At 40.2% G+C, this 17,233-nt stretch overlaps 1 protein-coding gene across 11 annotated transcripts in view; it reads left to right on the top strand.

The window, feature by feature from the left end:
* Positions 1–17,233, top strand: part of NPAS3 (neuronal PAS domain protein 3) — an 801,528-nt gene that overhangs the window by 715,530 nt on the left and 68,765 nt on the right. For all 11 annotated transcript variants that reach the window (XM_065595458.1, XM_065595453.1, XM_065595454.1 and 8 more), the window contains one exon: positions 5,687–5,805. In XM_065595458.1, coding sequence (XP_065451530.1) covers positions 5,687–5,805 — 119 coding nt within the window. The remainder of the gene's footprint in view (positions 1–5,686; positions 5,806–17,233) is intronic.

A 17,233-nucleotide genomic window follows, 5' to 3' on the forward strand; every position in this document is an offset into this window, starting at 1 on the left:
TTGGTTCCATAGTCTTCAAAATTAATAAATAAATAAATAAGCATTAGGACTCTTTTTCATATACCTTTGCCTGTAAAATCAGGATGCTTTGATGCCACGAGTCCAACTAAAGAGGCCCCATAGAGAGAAATTATAACTAGCACATTTTAGAAACCTCTAACAATGACCCAAAACAGCTTTTCTATATATAATATCACTGGAATTTTAAGGGCCTTCTCAGGCTAGAAAGAAATGCTGTTTATCTACTTAGAAAGCTGGGACTCTCCCTTTTCGTACTACAAAAATCATGGTTTTGGACCTAGTGAGTTATAGCAAAAATATTTTTCTACATTTGATTCCATTTAGTCCTTCATAGTAATATTGCTGGGGGAGGGTGAGCTGGATTCAATTCTGGCTCCTGCTACATCAATAAAATGGTTCATTTGGGACTTGATCTTGCAAGCTGACAACTCTGGTCTGATCCAGCAAAGCTCCTAACCATGTACTTAACTCTGAGCACATCAGAAGTCCCACAGACTTCAGAAGGACTTACTAAGGGTGATGGGCCGGAAAGAAATCAGCTTGACTTGCTGCTGCTCCCAGTTATAAAATGCCACCCACTTGCCTCAATGGGTGGAAAACTTGATGGGACAGATAGTGATTGGGACAGTCTCAGTAGAAAGGATTGGGGGAGCACACACAGGAGTGGCTTCTCTTTCTCCAAAGACTTTATCCACCCAGGGGCCAGGTAGGGGAGGAGGGGAACTCCTTCAAACCTTAGCCCAGGTCCTTGGGAGCTTTTTCTTGCTCCATTTCAGCAGTGCATCTCCCCTCCTTAAAACTGTAGTAATGGAGCTGTGTTTTGCAGATGGTATGGGGCTGATCGATTGCCTGTTTTGGGGACCAGAAAGGAATTTTTTTGAGGCAAAATTGGCAGAGGCTGGGGGTGGGGAGGTTGCCTTCCTCACAGCATAGATAGCATAGAGGCACAGATAGTTTGGATATTAGGAAATACTATTTCACTAGGAGGGTGGTGAAGCACTGGAATGGGTTACCTAGGGAGGTGGTGGAATCTCCATCCTTAGAGGTTTTTAAGGCCCGGCTTGACAAAGCCTTGACTGGGATGATTTAGTTGGTGTTGGTCCTGCTTTGAGCAGGGGATTGGACTAGATGACCTCCTGAGGTCTCTTCCAACCCTAATATTCTATTATTCTATGATAGATTAAATAGGAGTACGATTTAGTAATTAGTGGTACTGTAGTACCTTGTAGGGATGTTAGTTCCACAGTTTGTGGCAGGTTTCCAGTATGGTTGAAAGGCTAAAAAGATGAGAAATAAAAGACCTGGGCTTTTGCTGATGAACCTTGTACCTATGGTATGAGGGAGACCTTGTGGCCTTCATGGGCTAAGGTACTCCTCTTTTAGTACCCTCTGTGCTCCTCACCAAGGGGACGTGGAGTGGAAGTGTAAAAGGATTCAGAAGAGTGAGCTGAATCCTAGGGGCAGGCTGAGAATAGTGTGCCTGGATTTAGGGGTTATATGGTAGGAGCCCTGTAACCCCCAGTGGGTATGTGAGTTTGGGTGACAGGGTGGGTTGCACTCCTCCCCAGTCAAGTTTAATGAAGTTGCAGCCTGTCGCTTAAAATCCATCCCTGTGTCTGTCCTTGGTCGCCAATGTGTCTTGATCAAACAATATTTTTACTAGGAAAGTAAGAAAATTTGATCTGTAGGTTATTGAGAGAGGATGAGCATGGAAACAATATCATTTTAAGAGTTGTGTTTCTGATTAGAACCTCACTTTAAGACACAATAATATGGGGGGGAAATAGGGTAGTTAACTGCTGACGATTAATGCCTGGATAGAGGCAATAAACTGCAAAACTGTGCACAAAAGGAAATAGAAGTATTTTTAAAGGGATGTGTAAGCATTGAGTCCAACGGAAATTACATATTTGTGTTGCCCAGGTGCATGCCTGAATTTAGTGGTTCTCTGTTGCACATACAAACTGTGACGAGATTTTGAGAATATTCAGGAAGATGCTTATAAGCCTATAATAGGACATGAGCTAGCAAGCGTCCCTTTCTTGCTAATGTGTATGTCTCCTCCTATTTGGACTCCCCTTTGCGGTGTGTCAATAGCTCCTTGTTTTTCCTCTTGGTTTAATTTAACAAAGGTTTTTGTATCAAAGAAGAAGTGTAGGTGCAGGTGAAAGCTTATTTTAATGGTGTTGAGACCAAGTTGTTCTTTAACTGAATCCCCTGGAACTCAGCAGAAGTATTAATGTTGTAGCTTGTCATCTACCCCTCTGAAGCTCCTGGCCCTTTGAAAGAGTGAGCTCAAAAACCAATCTTTTGCGTGTTAACATCTCTCTTCTTTTCTCTCATTTTTTTAGTACATATGACAAAAGGGTATGAGTGGGTGGATATTCATTTATGGAGCTTTGCCATCCTTTTCTTATTTACTTGGACTTTAAGACATAAATCATATCTGGGGCTTGCTCTCTCTCCTCAGGGACAAATTGTTTGAATATGTATATGTTTGTGCATCAGACATGGATACCGTGCTTCTGTTATTGCTGTTGGAGAGGTATGACTTACATTGTTCTATATTGTTTCATGAAGTCAGTGAGGCTCCATGCAGGTGCAGATGTCCATCCACAGAAAGCTCATTGCAGGATCTGGGCCTTAGTTCATGTGTTTCCCCCATTTGGGTCTGGCTGGGAGTTTTGCTTGACCTTTTAATCTGGGTAACACATTAGTACAGATATCACAGGTTGCATTTTTATGCTCTTGGAGACAATGTATACATTCCTTCTGCCTTCCATACTCATATTGTCTTCAGTAATAGTTGGGAAGTACAAAGAATGCAGGATTGTTCTCTTGAACATCACCAATTGAAGCAAAGTAGGACTTTCCCAGATTCTTGCTTTTTTGCACTTCTAAAATGCCAAAAGATCTCTTTAAACATGAAATGTTTTAGATTTTCATTCTGATGGCACTTAGATTGCTATTCTCCTTCGATATAATTGGAAAAAATATTATTAAATGGCTCAGTGATTAACATTTAAAATCAACTCTTGGGCATTCGCAGTGGCCATATTCCACCGTTTATCTCTCTGCAAATCTCACATTGACGTCAGTAGGTGTGTTCTGTGCATGTAGCAAGGGTAGAATATGTCCCTGTGACTTTTTATCCTACCTTTAAAATACTATATGCATAATGATGATTAACATTATTAAATAACATTGCCTGATATAACGTTCACTGAAAGATATATAGGTTTTATAGATATGTTAAAGGTCAAATAATGTCAAGCCTGTGATACAAGCTCAAAAGAACCCAGGAAATATTCAGTGCCAAGGATACTTTACTAAATATAGGTTGTTTCACTTTTCTTCAGAAATGTGAATTAAGGATAAAATGTTCTCATCTTTACATTTCTTGGGTATGATATGTTCATGCCACAGCTTTAATTTTATTCAGATGCAAGGTTTTGTGTGTTTAATTAACATTACTTCTGCGTGTTTAGGTAATTACCATTACAACACATGGGGACATGTCGTACTTATTGCCTGTATTAGGGTATAATGCGCTGGACTGCAACTACTGCACATGTGAAGCTGATTCTCGCATTTCTTCACACAGCAGGAAGCACCCATGCTGTGGTTTCTTAATGTACTCTTAAAGCACTGTACTGTAGGCAGTAATAATTAATAATGATTCTCATATCACAAGTACTGCTTGTATTCTGGTTGGCCCTTCATTGCTGTATCAGAGTTCCAGTAACCTTGACCCTGAAATACATTTCCTTTTTTTGAAAGTTTCATTTCTTAGATGTTGCAAACATGATATTGTTGAGCAGAGCTGAATTTTTTGAGGCCAGGTTTGTGGCATGGATTCTGATGGCTTCACGTTTGTTCAGGTCTCTAAGGACCAGCACCAATAAATGTGAAAGAGACAACAGTAGATTGGCATACTTTTCCATTTCCACCAGGATGAAAAAAAAAGCTCTAAATTAAGTCTAACCTTAAATGTATAATCTGTCCTTGGGAAAAAAAAAAAAGGATATAGCATCTTCAAGCTCTCAGCATCCCTTACGAGAAAAAATTGGTTCTAAGGGTCTCTGATCTTGTGTTTTAGTAAAATAGAACTGCACGGCTGACTGACAGTTCTGATCTAAAGCATTTACGTTTAAGTTTTGATCTCTCTGCTTTTGATTAAAACTAATGAGCTCATTTAATTCAAAATGGGAATCTCTGATAAGAGAAATAAGGTTGATGTGATTGGATTAGAGGGGCAAATTAAACTCTTAGAGCAGAAGTTTGTGCTTATATAGTGTATTAAAAAGCTGTTGGCGTATTATGGCGTGTTAGATGATGAGAAAAATTTCATAGTAATTCATATTTAATCAGAAGAAATGAAAGTACTAAATATAACATGGCTCTGCTTTTCCCTCGAGTGATAAAGAGCTGTACATTTAAAATGACATCGAATTCATGCTCTCTAAAACAAAAAACCTTAAAAGAGATACTAAAGAAAGGGGCATTCTTGTCAGCAGTTTCATCATAACAGAGTTGAAATGCCATAAATACAAGAAAACGTGACCACATTAGAACAAGCACAACACAAGATAATCCTTAGCTCACATGCAAGCAGGGTTTGTATGTGCTGCATATCAAATGCTTTTATAAATACTTGGAATGGTTTTGACCAGAATTGATCATATTCGCTAAAAGCACAGCAACAAGGTATTTTTCTTGATTTTAAACATTTTTTTAATTCATTGTTGCTTATAATAACTCCTTGGAACTGAAATATGTTTCATTCCCAGCAGTTGTTTGTTGTAGGGTTGCTCCAGAAGCTTCTGTGAATTATTTGTTAGAAGAAAACATTGCATAGAAACCTTTGGATTGAAAACAAAAGTATTAAAAAGTTGCATGGGGAACATGGTGATATTACATTCCCTAAATCTGCATATATTATTTTATCATACTTGGCACATACCATTTGTTCTTATCTACTATATGTCTTGTGGCTAAGGCATCTGAACACAAAGATGTGGTCTGTAGTTTCAAAGAGGAAACTTCACCTAACGCTAAATGGATCTTGAAGTCGTTCCATCGTCATTAGTCACTAATACCTAATTATTATTGTTATTATTGCCAATCATAATAGTAGTGCTTTTCATCTGATGGTCACGTGGTGCTTTCTGGGTATTAATTAACCCAAACTAATGGGGAAACTGAGGCATCAAGAGCTGAAGTGTGACCAAGGTGTGTCAGCAAACAAAGTAGGGAAAACGGGGGATAGAATACTGGATTAGAATTTGCAGATGTAGTTCAGTAGACAGCCTTGCCTCCCCAATAACACTGACCCTGTCACATAACATTAAGAAACTTCACAATTTAAAAAAAAAAGCTAGCAGCATAATTGCGTAGGAAAGAGTTAATGAGGCAACTCCGTGTTTAAAATTCTTTGAGACATTAAGAAAAAAGAACATGAAAATGAGAATTACTGTTTGTACATATATTTTTCAAATTTTTTTTGCTAAATAAACATTTTGTAAATGAGGTAAATTGATTACAACACTCAGCATCCATCAGTCATTTATTTTTAGCGAGTTCAAGGATTGCACCTGAGAAATAGCTTAGAGGGGCTGTATAAAAATCTAAATCATCTGTGTATGTATTTTTTTCTATTCCCTAGTGGAATCAACAAGCCCCAGTCTACTAACCACTGACAACACCCTAGAGCGCTCTTTTTTCATCCGAATGAAATCTACTCTGACCAAGCGAGGAGTGCACATCAAATCATCAGGATACAAGGTAAGCTTTGCTCTGCAACATGAAATATTGACATCTTCAAATTATCCAACCTTATGTCAAATGTACATATTATGTTCATTTTTGCTCCATGCTCACCTCACTGTATGTATATTAATAGACAAGGGAATTAAGCATTAATTGTTTAAATTTGCTTCACATTCATTATTAAAATACAGGTGGTACATTTTTCCTCTATGAGATTTTGCAAATGCACTAAACCTCCGTTATACTAGTCTTCATTATGAACAACACTTTTTTTTTACACTCAAAATACTAGTCTTCAAAGGATGGGAGTGTATTAAGCCAAGAAAGGTAAGTCAAAATAATATCCCTGTTAATATTAGAAAATTGCCACACACAAATGTTTTCATAATCTTTTTTTCTAGTTAGTTTGACTTTAGGTCATATCTCAGAGTGATCATCATACCAGCTCTCACCAGATGGAATGCTATAGATATTTAATGCTTTCCACCATTCAAGCTGAAGTAGACAACAAGTTACACTGAATACTCTTCCACTATTTTTCTTATGCTGTCTGCCCATGGGGCAACTGCTGTAAGGGCTGACTTCTTCTCAAGAAACATTACATTGTTGGATTTCTTTAAGAGGTGAAGCTCTCATCCTCCTTAACAACAATTTCATTTTTCTTTAATCGTATATAACCCATAGTGCCTATGGCTAGAAATGGCTTTGCTGCACATCAAAAGTATGAGGGAAAGCACATTTTTAGCATTGTCATCTTCTGAGATGAAATGTCTCGTCCATTAAATATTGTGACAAATACCTGAGTGACACTCCAGTACTTACGGAAGTGGGCCTGAGCATGTTTACATATTTAAAGAAGATGTGTCAGTGATCTTTTTAAAACTTTGAACAGTATTTTTTAGTTTAGAGATGGAGTAGAGTAGTTTGGAAATAGAATTCTTCACTTCACCCAACTAAAAAAAAAAATCTCTGTGAATATAACATCAAGGTACTCTACTTAACGATTGAGAATCTCCTGGTGAAAATATCTTCCTTGCAAGTAAATGAGTTGGAGTCTTTTTGTTGAATGGTGTCTGGATCTTGGTGATTTCAAGTTGTTGTTAATGGGATTTAGAGTCTTTCACTCCAAGTCACTGATTTCATAAGGCACCAAAAGTTATCATCGGATGGCTGTTTAGTTGTCAACACTTGAATTGATGGTCTCAATACAATTCATACTGGGCAGGTTGCCACATCACAGAAAACATTGACACTGGGACCTTCGTTAGCAGTTCTGGGAGGGAGGCAAAGGAATGAATGGATGTGGAAGTTGAACAACCCTCTCACCCTTAGGCTACGTCTATACCACTCGCCACTTTTGGTGGCATATAGGGTGGCATAGCTACAAGCCTCAGTGAAAAGCAAGCTGTGCTCACACTGCCATGTGTATATGTCAGTGACAGACTGTGGCAGGGGGGAAGCCGCAGGGAAAGCTTCAGCAGCAGAACCTTTCCCCACTTGTCAGAGTCTTTACCTTCAGTGGGGAAGGGCTCCAGCAGTGGGGAGCTAGCAGAGCCTTTCCTATCAGCCTGCCTATTGCTGGAGTCCTTACCTGCAGTGAGGAAAACCTCCAGCAACAGGGAGCTGCGGGTTAGTCTTTCCCTCCAGCAAGAAAATGCTCTAGCAGCGGGGAACTGCCACAGCCCTTCCCTGCTGCCTTCAGGCTGCCAGTGTCTTTCCCTGCTGCTGGAGTCTTTTCCTATGGCAGAGAAAGATTCTAGCCACTGGGAGGCTGCAGGACAGTACACGGGTAAAAATAGCAGTGTAGATGGGGAGGCATGGCTTGGGCAAGTAGAGAGCTATGTAGGGTACGTACTTGGGTAAGTACCCACACCCTTCAGGCGTGCCTGTACTCTATTCACCCTAGCCAGGCCTCACTGTCTACACTGTTACTTTAACCCATGCCGGGAGTGAGAGCTACTTGTGCACATACTCAGCACATCGTCAAAAGAAGCATGCAGTGTAGATGTAGCCTTAGACATGGTGCCTCTAAGCTAGGACTTGGTTACACTGGCAGGGAACTTGCATCGTAGTTGGCTGTGCTGTAATTGGATTGTGAATAAGTAGAAGAATTCACTTTTCAAGATTTTCATTCTGCCATCTTTCACCAGCAGTGAATGTTACAGAATACGGGAAACTGGTCTCAAGTGCTGAAGTTTCATCCTTATTTCTCTCCATTTTGGCTGTATTCCTATAATCCTATGTTGGTGTAGGCCCAAATAGGGGGCCACATAATCTACTATGGAACAGCAAAACAGGATTGGTCTTTATCTCTGTTAAAGTAGATTTATGCCACACTTTTAACATGTTTTAAAGATGTTTGTATAAGAATGTTCTGGGGGGTTGTCTGTTTTGTTTTACGAAAGAAGAAAAATACACTTTTTTTGGAAGTGTTGAAGTTCAGACAGTTTTTGAACTATAGTTTAAGACACTATAGTTAAGGCTACGTTTAGATAGTTGTCCATAGCATAGTGACCCCTAATAAAATGGTATATTGACAGCTGGAAAAGTGAATCATGTACATTTATATATCAACATAAGACCTTTTTTATTTAAATATAATTCTCAATTTTTGTAATTTATATCCAAATATAAAGAACACATCAGCCTTTGTTATTAAACCTGCCAAGAAGAATAAAATTCAATTGCTCTAGTGAGTGCCAATGACACTTACAGGAAAGCTCCCATCTTCTTCATTGACCATCAGAAATCCAGTGGTAGACCAGAGTCAAGCCCTCCAGAACCTTTTTGGGTCCAGGCATGTTTTATTAAAATAAACAGAAAGGACAAAGAGCCTTGTGCAACGGATAGGCAACTAAAAAATAAGATAGACAAAGGAAGGAGCACTATCCAAATTGCACTGCAGCTGTGGACATGCCACAAAGAAAAGACACATGACTACCCCCAATATGAAAAAGTAGTGCAGCATAGCAAGGCACACAGCGAAGTTCTGTGCCATGAGACAATGTGGGATCACTCAGTAAGTCCTGCTGCTCTAAAGGCTAACCCAAGAAACGGCTTCTATAGACAGTAAGTGAATCAGATGATCCATGAGGTGTTTGGGCAGTCTGCACAATGGGAGAGCCCCTGCCTCAGAAGAAATTGCGTAAGATTGAGAACGGGTCCGAAAATGAGATTGCTGAATCATTTGTATTGATCTAGTCCATCCCCCTTTAGGACAGATTTAATTAGTCCTAAATTATCACTACAGATGAAAGCCTAGTCTCTTGTCCTTTAAATTATGCTCATATAAACAGCTGTTTTTATCTAGAATAGGGAAATCATTACATGATTCATCTGACCCCGCCTCCCCATTCTCTTTTCAGTGTGTTCCATCTTCCTCCTTTTCCTGAATAGAGCTTCGCCCATGCTTATGCTGGGAGCTTGTAGGGAAAGATTATACATGCATTGTTGTATATCTATTTTATTTTCAGGAAGTAAACCAAAAACGTATAAGAGTAAAGCAAGAAGGCATGTAGTCAGCTGACAAAATACAATGAAAACAAATAAAAAGAAACAATGATAATGGTTCAATTCACTGCAAACCTCAGGATTTATTACTGTTACAGCTGTTATCTAAGATACATGATGCCAAGGCTTACTGTGCTTCTCATTGCTAGAAATGTATCACTTTATCTTTTTTCTGCCTTCTTTCATCAATATAAAGAGACCTTACTTTTTTTTGGATTTTCTTTCCATTTTATCTGCTTCCCTCTTTGTTTTACTCGGGGGGGGGGGGGGGTATGCCTCATCTGTCTCTTAAACACTCAGACCTGAGTTCAGAGTTTATATTGTTCTACTTTTAGACATGATCAAAGCCAGTTTTAATTGACGACGATGTCAAATCAAATGATACGTTTCCTGATCCACTGTGATATGTTGTGATGATCAGGATCTAATACCTCTGCACCCAGGGCCGACGGGGAGGGGGGGGCAGCACAAATTACTGGGGCCCGGCGGTCCGGAAGGGGCCCCGGCTTCCCCCCACCCCCTCCGTTGGCCCTGTTTAGCCGGTCCGCCCTTGCTGGGGGGCCCGAAAAAATTCCGGGCCCGGCTTCCCCCCCTTGTCGGCCCTGTTTAGCTGGTCCGCTCTTGCTGGGGGGCCCAAAAAAAAATTTTCACCGGGGCCTGAACCTGCTCTCAGTGGCCCTGTCTGCACCTCCCAGGATACTAGGCATCTGACAGGGGGTGGGGCGGAAGTGGGAGCATGTCCCCATCCTTCTGCCCAACAGCCTGCAGGGCAGGCCAGCCAAAAGGATGGTACAGCCTGTACAGTCACATTGTATACTTGACCACTCTATATCTGTAAATAAAAATAATGTTGAAAAACGTGTACCTGCAAAACTGAAAAAATGTTTGAAAGTCTGTAAAATAATTTACACAAATTAGTCTTTGTGGTCTAAGTTAATTACGTTTTTCTATTGTCCAGTGCTAATTTTCTACACACTAGTTTATAATTAGACATTTTCACATGGCTGTGTTCTCTATTGTGAAGTCTCTATTAAAATCGTAGTAAAGTTGGTAGCCAGTTGCATATTTTTTTAGTGCTTGAAATCCAAACTTCCTGTAGAATTTACATTCGCATTCAGAGTTCTCATAATGTCAGATCATTTTCTTGAGACTCCCGATTTTTTTCTAATTTCTAGTTTACCTCAGTTTAATGTTTTAGGCTACGTTTACACTACTGAGTGATTGACACTGCTCCGATCAATGCACTGGGGGTCGATTTAGTGGGTCTAGTGAAGACCCGCTAAATCGACGGCACAGTGCTCTCCGATTCCGGTACTCCACCGGGAATGAGAGGAGGAAGGTAAGTCAATGGGAGACGCTCTCCCATCGACCCAGCATGGTGTAGACACCGCAGTAAGTCGACCTAAGTTACGCTACTCCAGCTACATGAATTTAGGGAGTTGGATGCCTGCCTGCCCTTTGTGCCTTTTGAAAATCTCACCTTTAAGGATTTAGATCTTTATCTGCAAGATGTCTATGCTCTAGAACTGGGCTGCAGTAGATGCTAAACAGGTGGGGAAGGCCTGCTTCTTTTTTAAAGGCCCACCAGGGGGTGTTCCACTGTGGACTTTAAGCCATCCTGCTCGGCATTAACAGATGGCTCTACTACTGAAAACATTCCTGGCACCACTTTGATTTTTAAACACTTATGGTGCAGCACAATCATGGAAGGCCAGAATTTACTCCATATATTCTTACCTATTTTTAATTGAATTAAAAGATTTAAATGAACCATAAATGATCATGATTGCCAAGTCTCTATTGGTTGGCTAGAACCAGTGCACCCGTTGCTTGATTCCAGACATTTCTTTCTGAATCTTTAGAACTAAGGACCAAAATGTTAATATTCAGTAGCCTGATTTTTAGGGGGAGCTGATCACCTTCAGCTGTTACTGACTTCAGTGGAAGTTGTGGCTGTGCAACACTCATGAAAATCAGACCACTTTTATTGTGGTATCCAAGTATGGATTTAAGTTTAAGCAATCAGGTTTGAACAGTTTGGTCTAAATTCTTTACCTCTCTTTCATTATTTTGGTCCTGAATGCTTTTCATTTTTGGATCTCACAAATGAATTTCTGTCAGGCTTCCTTATCTTTCCTGATAAGATAGGACCTGAGAGCACAGCGTGACCTTTCTATACAAGAAGCAAGCTGTAGAAGTCAAAATTTCATCACAAGGCTCCAGCCACACCACCTTGAGTCACACTAACCCAGGGAAGGAGGAATAAGAAACCAACATCAGGAAACATATTATACAGAGAATTTTCTAAATGTCAGCACATACTTATCCCAGTTTCCTCAGCAATGAGGAGACTCGCAGGTAATTTGTCAGAGAGGAAGAACTGATCTAGAATTTGCCCATGTAAATCGATGACCTTTAGGCAAAAGGAAGCTTGTCTGTTAGTAAGGATGCAGCATTCTTAGAAAAGAACACAACACTAACATGCCAATCTGAGCTTTATGATGTGTCTGTAGTAAGTGAAGGCCCAGTATGAGGCCTGAGGCCTGAACTAGAGTAATGGTCAAGACTTCACTAAGCAAAAGTTAAGCTGTGAGACAGAGGCAGGCCCTGCTCACAGAAGCTGGCAAGGAAAGGGCTGATGTTGCATAAATATATATTCACCTAGCAAAGTTAAACTATAGACATGGTACCAAGACATACTATACTGGAACATTCCACAGATAACATGGAACAGGCCGACCCATCCCAATGACAGGGGCAAAAGGGTAAAATGATGGATAGAGTTGTTTTGATGGAACCAACATGTACAAGGTGAGAGGCGGCACCTTACTACGTAGAAGGGTTGTACCTTGCTGCGTAGAGGGGTTGCACCTCAATACGTCAGGAGTGATGTGTAACTTGTTTGTACCTGTGTATAAGAATGTATCCCTGGGGTGGTGTCTTTGTCCGGCCGAGGGGGCAGTGGAAAGTCCCGCCACTGACTGAGCCGGGTCCATTGCCAAGAGGCATCTATTAATAGTATGCCCGGTAGACTAAGTAATCTACAGGGAACTGCAGTTGTGTCCGAGGTCGCAATAAACCTACTTGACGTGACTTTGCATCTTACTAGACTCTGTGGTTATTGGGGGTTCTCGTAGGGTTTGCTGTGTCAGCTATCTGCAGAGCTGGGACAGCACACAGAGGGAACACATGCACGCAGCCGAGTGATATCAACATAGGAGAAAGCAGAGCACCAAACCGGTAGCATCTGACAACAGTGTCTACCTGTAAATATACCAATATGGTGGAGAAAGAATGATCCTGGGACTAGGGTTATCTGGGTTCATTGCCTGGCTCTGCTATAGAATGGTTGTAAGATCTTGGGTAAGTCATAGGGTCATTTTTTCCAAAAGAACTCAGTTCCTATTTAAGCACCTAAATAAAGTGGCCAGATTTTCAAAAAGTACACCGCACCTGCCAGCTCCCATTGTTGTCAAGTTCTTATTCTAAATGCTGAGCACTTTTGAAATGGAAATGCCAACACCTCCCTACCTCGGAGAGATACTGAAAGAATGCATTAATTAATGTGTGAGATGCTCAAATATATGCTGATATGGACCATGTAAGAAAGTAGCTAGCTACTCTTATGTAAAAGGCCTTTTCAGTAGCAGTCAATGGAGACCTGGAAGGACTCAGGCTTTGATCATTGACCCAGACTTCCTCATGATGACTGCAGATGTAATATTCTTGACACCTAAATCATTGTTTCTCCTGAATCTCGTCTTAAATTTTCACACAGCCTTTGAGTTCTGACTGCAGGTGCAATACGTTCCATACTGTGTAAATGGAGGCTGGCTTAGCTCAAAAACTAGATTCTAAAAGAGAAGTAAAATATTAAGTTAAGCAAACTCAGTCTTTCAGAGAGAGATCAGTTATTTCCATCCATAAATCCACTAAACAGCTATAGAGAATATCATCACAAATTTAGCAACCAGGGGTCCTGCTTTTGGTCACACAGCATCTTAAATCTGGAGCTAACTCCATTAAAGTCAGTGAGGTTATATTGGTGTAAAACACGTGTGAGATCAGCAGTCAGTCCTATACATATTAAAATATTCCAGAAAGAAGAAGAGAACCTAATTATGTTATTCTTTAAGAAGGACCACAGACTACAGCATATGTGCAGCACATTCATTGGCAACTATAGTCATCTGGATTTTTTGAATGTATAGGGGAATATGCATGTGAATTATTTGAACAGTTATGTGAATTTTAAACACATAAGTGAATGTTTTGTAAGTTTGAAAGGGAGGAACTTACAAAGTTCACAGGGCTACAGCCTATCATTTGCTGTGCTAATAAGCAGAGAGCAGTGGAAAGAGAATGGTGGCATTCTCTTCTCACCACAAAAATAACCAGACAAAATATCTCATGGCACATAAGTGTGTGCTAGGAGAAATCCCTAGCATTCACCATGTTCCCAAAGGGGAAGGGTCTGTTGAAGCAAAGGTGTATTCAGTTCCCAAAGTTGACTAGCGTATCCACTGCTATCATCAGCCAGTGAGTGATTATTGGCAGTGGATCAACCTGCTCAGTAGAGCAGCCATATGAGCCCCACAGTTCGTGTGGGTCTGCCTACTAGTCTGGCAGGATTTCTTGTGCAGAAAATGCTCCTGCTAACACCCCTGCTCATTCTTGCTGCTCTGCTTAGCTAGTGCCAGTGGAGGGTTTGGCCCACTTCCCTTTGCCCATGTAAATATTTTATAAAGTGTTCCACTGTGTGTGTCCCTTTTTAGCCAACCCCACAACATGTCACAGTGGCTCAGTATTCATAGAATCCTAGGACTGAAAGGGACCTCGAGAGATCTTCTAGTCCAGTCTCCTGCATTCAGCACTACCATGTTGCTATCCAGAGTAGGCTAGGAAAAAACAAGGAGTTGATTAATTGAAAATGATGCATCTGATGCTAAGCTAGTGTGGAAGACCACCACACGTCTGTTCCTTTCTGCAGAAACAGTCCATCTGTGCACAAGTGGTGGTAATATTTTATTCAACTAGCAACTGTAAGCCAGATTCAAACCCTGTTGTATGCAGGTGAAACTGAACTGAATTTCATGGAATTGTATCTGCTACTAGCAGGACTGAATTCAGCTCAATATGTCTGTGTGAGAACATTCATTTCTCAGTTTTTGCATGTCACCCAGATCTGGTAAAATGAAGTTAGCAATGGCTGATTAGGAAACATAAAGTTCATGATCCATAATCATAGCGTCTTCTCTTAATAGATATAGTAAGTTAAACATCTGATGTTAGGTATGCTTCTCCTCCCATTTGCACCCATTTTACTCCAATGTATTACCATTGGCTTCAGTGGAGCTATTCCTGATTTACATGGTGTAAGTAAGAAGACAATCAGGCTTCTTGCAGATAATATAACAGTGATGTTTCAGTGTTCTTCTGAAAGTCAGGTGAACTGTGGAATAAAAAGACTATTTCCAGAAGAAGGTTCTATAATTATTTCCATAGTGCTCAGAGTGTGTCTGAAATATTCTGCATCTATAAACGTAATTATATTTTTGTAAGAATAAATGTAATTGTTTCCATTTGAGTGTTGAAACAAGAACCTTCTTTTTCACCCTAGACTAACTGCTTCCCTCATGCATTAACTTTCATATGCCCAGGCAAACATACCTTCATTTTTCTTTTAAATATTGCGTACTGTTGGAGGATAAGAACTGGTGGGGGACAGTACAGTACCCCATGATATGTAAACAATTATCCAAAATATAATAGATCATCTTTTAGCAACAATACGGTATAATAGTTAAAAGAATAAGCTTGTGTGACCCTATGAGCCTTCTCCCTGTTGTCTTCTAGCCCTTATAAGTAACAAGTAGCTATGGATAGGACTGGAATAGAGGACAGTTGAAACCCAAGTTTCCAGGAAATCAGCTCCTCTATGGAGGAAGGTGCCCCTTGTAGCACCAGTGAGTGGAAGTAACTGGTAGATCTGAAAAGCTCCATCTTCTTTTCCTGTTGAAGCTAAATGAAGATATGATGAAATAGGGGAATGACTGATTTGATATTTCAGTGTAAAATATGACAAGTTCCTGACATGTTATGAAATTGGGTGTGGGTGTGTGTATTTGGAGTTTGTAGGACTGTTTAGCTAGAGGGAGGCAAAAATACACAAGACTCTAAGGACCAATTTTAAAAAGGAAGCATTTTTTTCATTGTTTCCTTTACATCAGTTAGTAAATATTTTACTAAGAAAATTACTTGGAAAATTCTGAATAATATACTATAAATATCTTCTGAAAAGAGTTATTCACTAAACTTGAAGACTCCATTCAATTATTAACATCTGATTAACATTGCACAGGAGTTCATAGGGAAGGATCCCACAAATGTCCTCATTCTCATGCACCTAGCACAGCTGCCAGGGACAACTGCAGGTCTTGTACTCGAGGGAGGGCAGGGATTGTGCAGGAAGGAGGTAAAGCCATGGAACTTCCTCCCTCCTTCCACATTAGCCCATGGAGAGGTCCAGGGTGCTGGGAGACAATTTTCCTTTCTGAGGCCAGGGGGTGGTATAGCACCTTCTACTGAAGCCACTGGCTAACTGCAATAATCTAGTTAATTGTATCATTTAATATAGACCTTACTATAAATAAATAGTGCATTCTGAATGGCGTCTGATTACCTGATTAGGACTAAGATTGTGCAACCATGCAATTATATAACTACACAGGCTGGGACTCGTTAGTAAATTTGCCATTTTTGAAATCATATGCCCTTCAAAGTGAAAAAAATAGTAGAGAAAATACCTTTAATGAAGAGTTTTCATGTTCATTAAAGATATCTGACATAATCATGAATCCATTCACTGTTTGTAATTTTTTCTTCACTGTTCTCACTATTTTCCTGATACAAATACATAATGTGATATGCTCGGCATCCACATCACCATCAGAAGGAGGCCACTTCTTTGTTAGTTTCATGAAAGCTATCCTGGTTGAAGACATGTAGCCTGTTTAGCGTACTGTCTGTCCATGTGACAATTCTTCATGCTTTGTTTTTGCTGTAACAGATCCATTTTTTCTGTCATTGGATAGCGATGTTGTAAACACTGAATGATCCCATCACATAATTAAGGAGAAGTTGGAAAGCATCATTACCTCCTACCTTTTATTTTTTACCAGTGTTTCTTCAGTTTCCTGTTATTTTGTATCCAGGTTCTCACCTGCATCGGCATCATCATGTCATTATTGTTTTATTGCCTAATCTTCAGTATTCATCATCTTCATTATATTAATGAATTTATCCTTGAAACGCCCCTCAGTGTTAGGAAAAATATTCAACCCATTTTACGGATGAAGCACAGCAAGATTAAGTGACTCACCCAAGATCACACACAAAGCTGTGACAGAACCAGGAATTGAACCCAGATCTTCTAAGTTCCAATTTAGTGCTTTAACCCTAGCCCATCCTTACGTCTATTATAGGTGTACTGCCAAATCTTCTTCCATGTTCCTGTAACTGATAGTTCAGCTCCTGTAATTGGTACCTCACTTGTTTTGATTGCTGACCTGTTAAAATGAAATGCCAAATAATAAACTATTAGACCCAGCAACTTGAAGTTTACTAGAACCCTAATGGGGAACACTGGAGAGGACTTCCCTAGTTCACCTCGCAGAACAGCCATGAAGAGAAGAGACAAAAGGGAAGGGAAAGCCATCTTCATCCTGGAAGCCAGTATGGGAGAAAATGTAGGGCTCCCTGCCAGCAGTGGGGAGAGGGAGAGGAAAGGGACAAGGAGAAGAGGCTTCCCCTTTTTCAAGCAAGCGAGGAAGAGCCAGTACTGTTTTGCCTCTATCTGGAGGGGTGGATTGTAATTTCATGGGATGCGTTGTGGTGTTGGCCTGTTGGGCTTTTGCCCACCAAGTAAATGACA

Source organism: Chrysemys picta, chromosome 4 (assembly GCF_011386835.1).
Source record: "Chrysemys picta bellii isolate R12L10 chromosome 4, ASM1138683v2, whole genome shotgun sequence".
NCBI lineage: Eukaryota > Metazoa > Chordata > Testudines > Emydidae > Chrysemys > Chrysemys picta.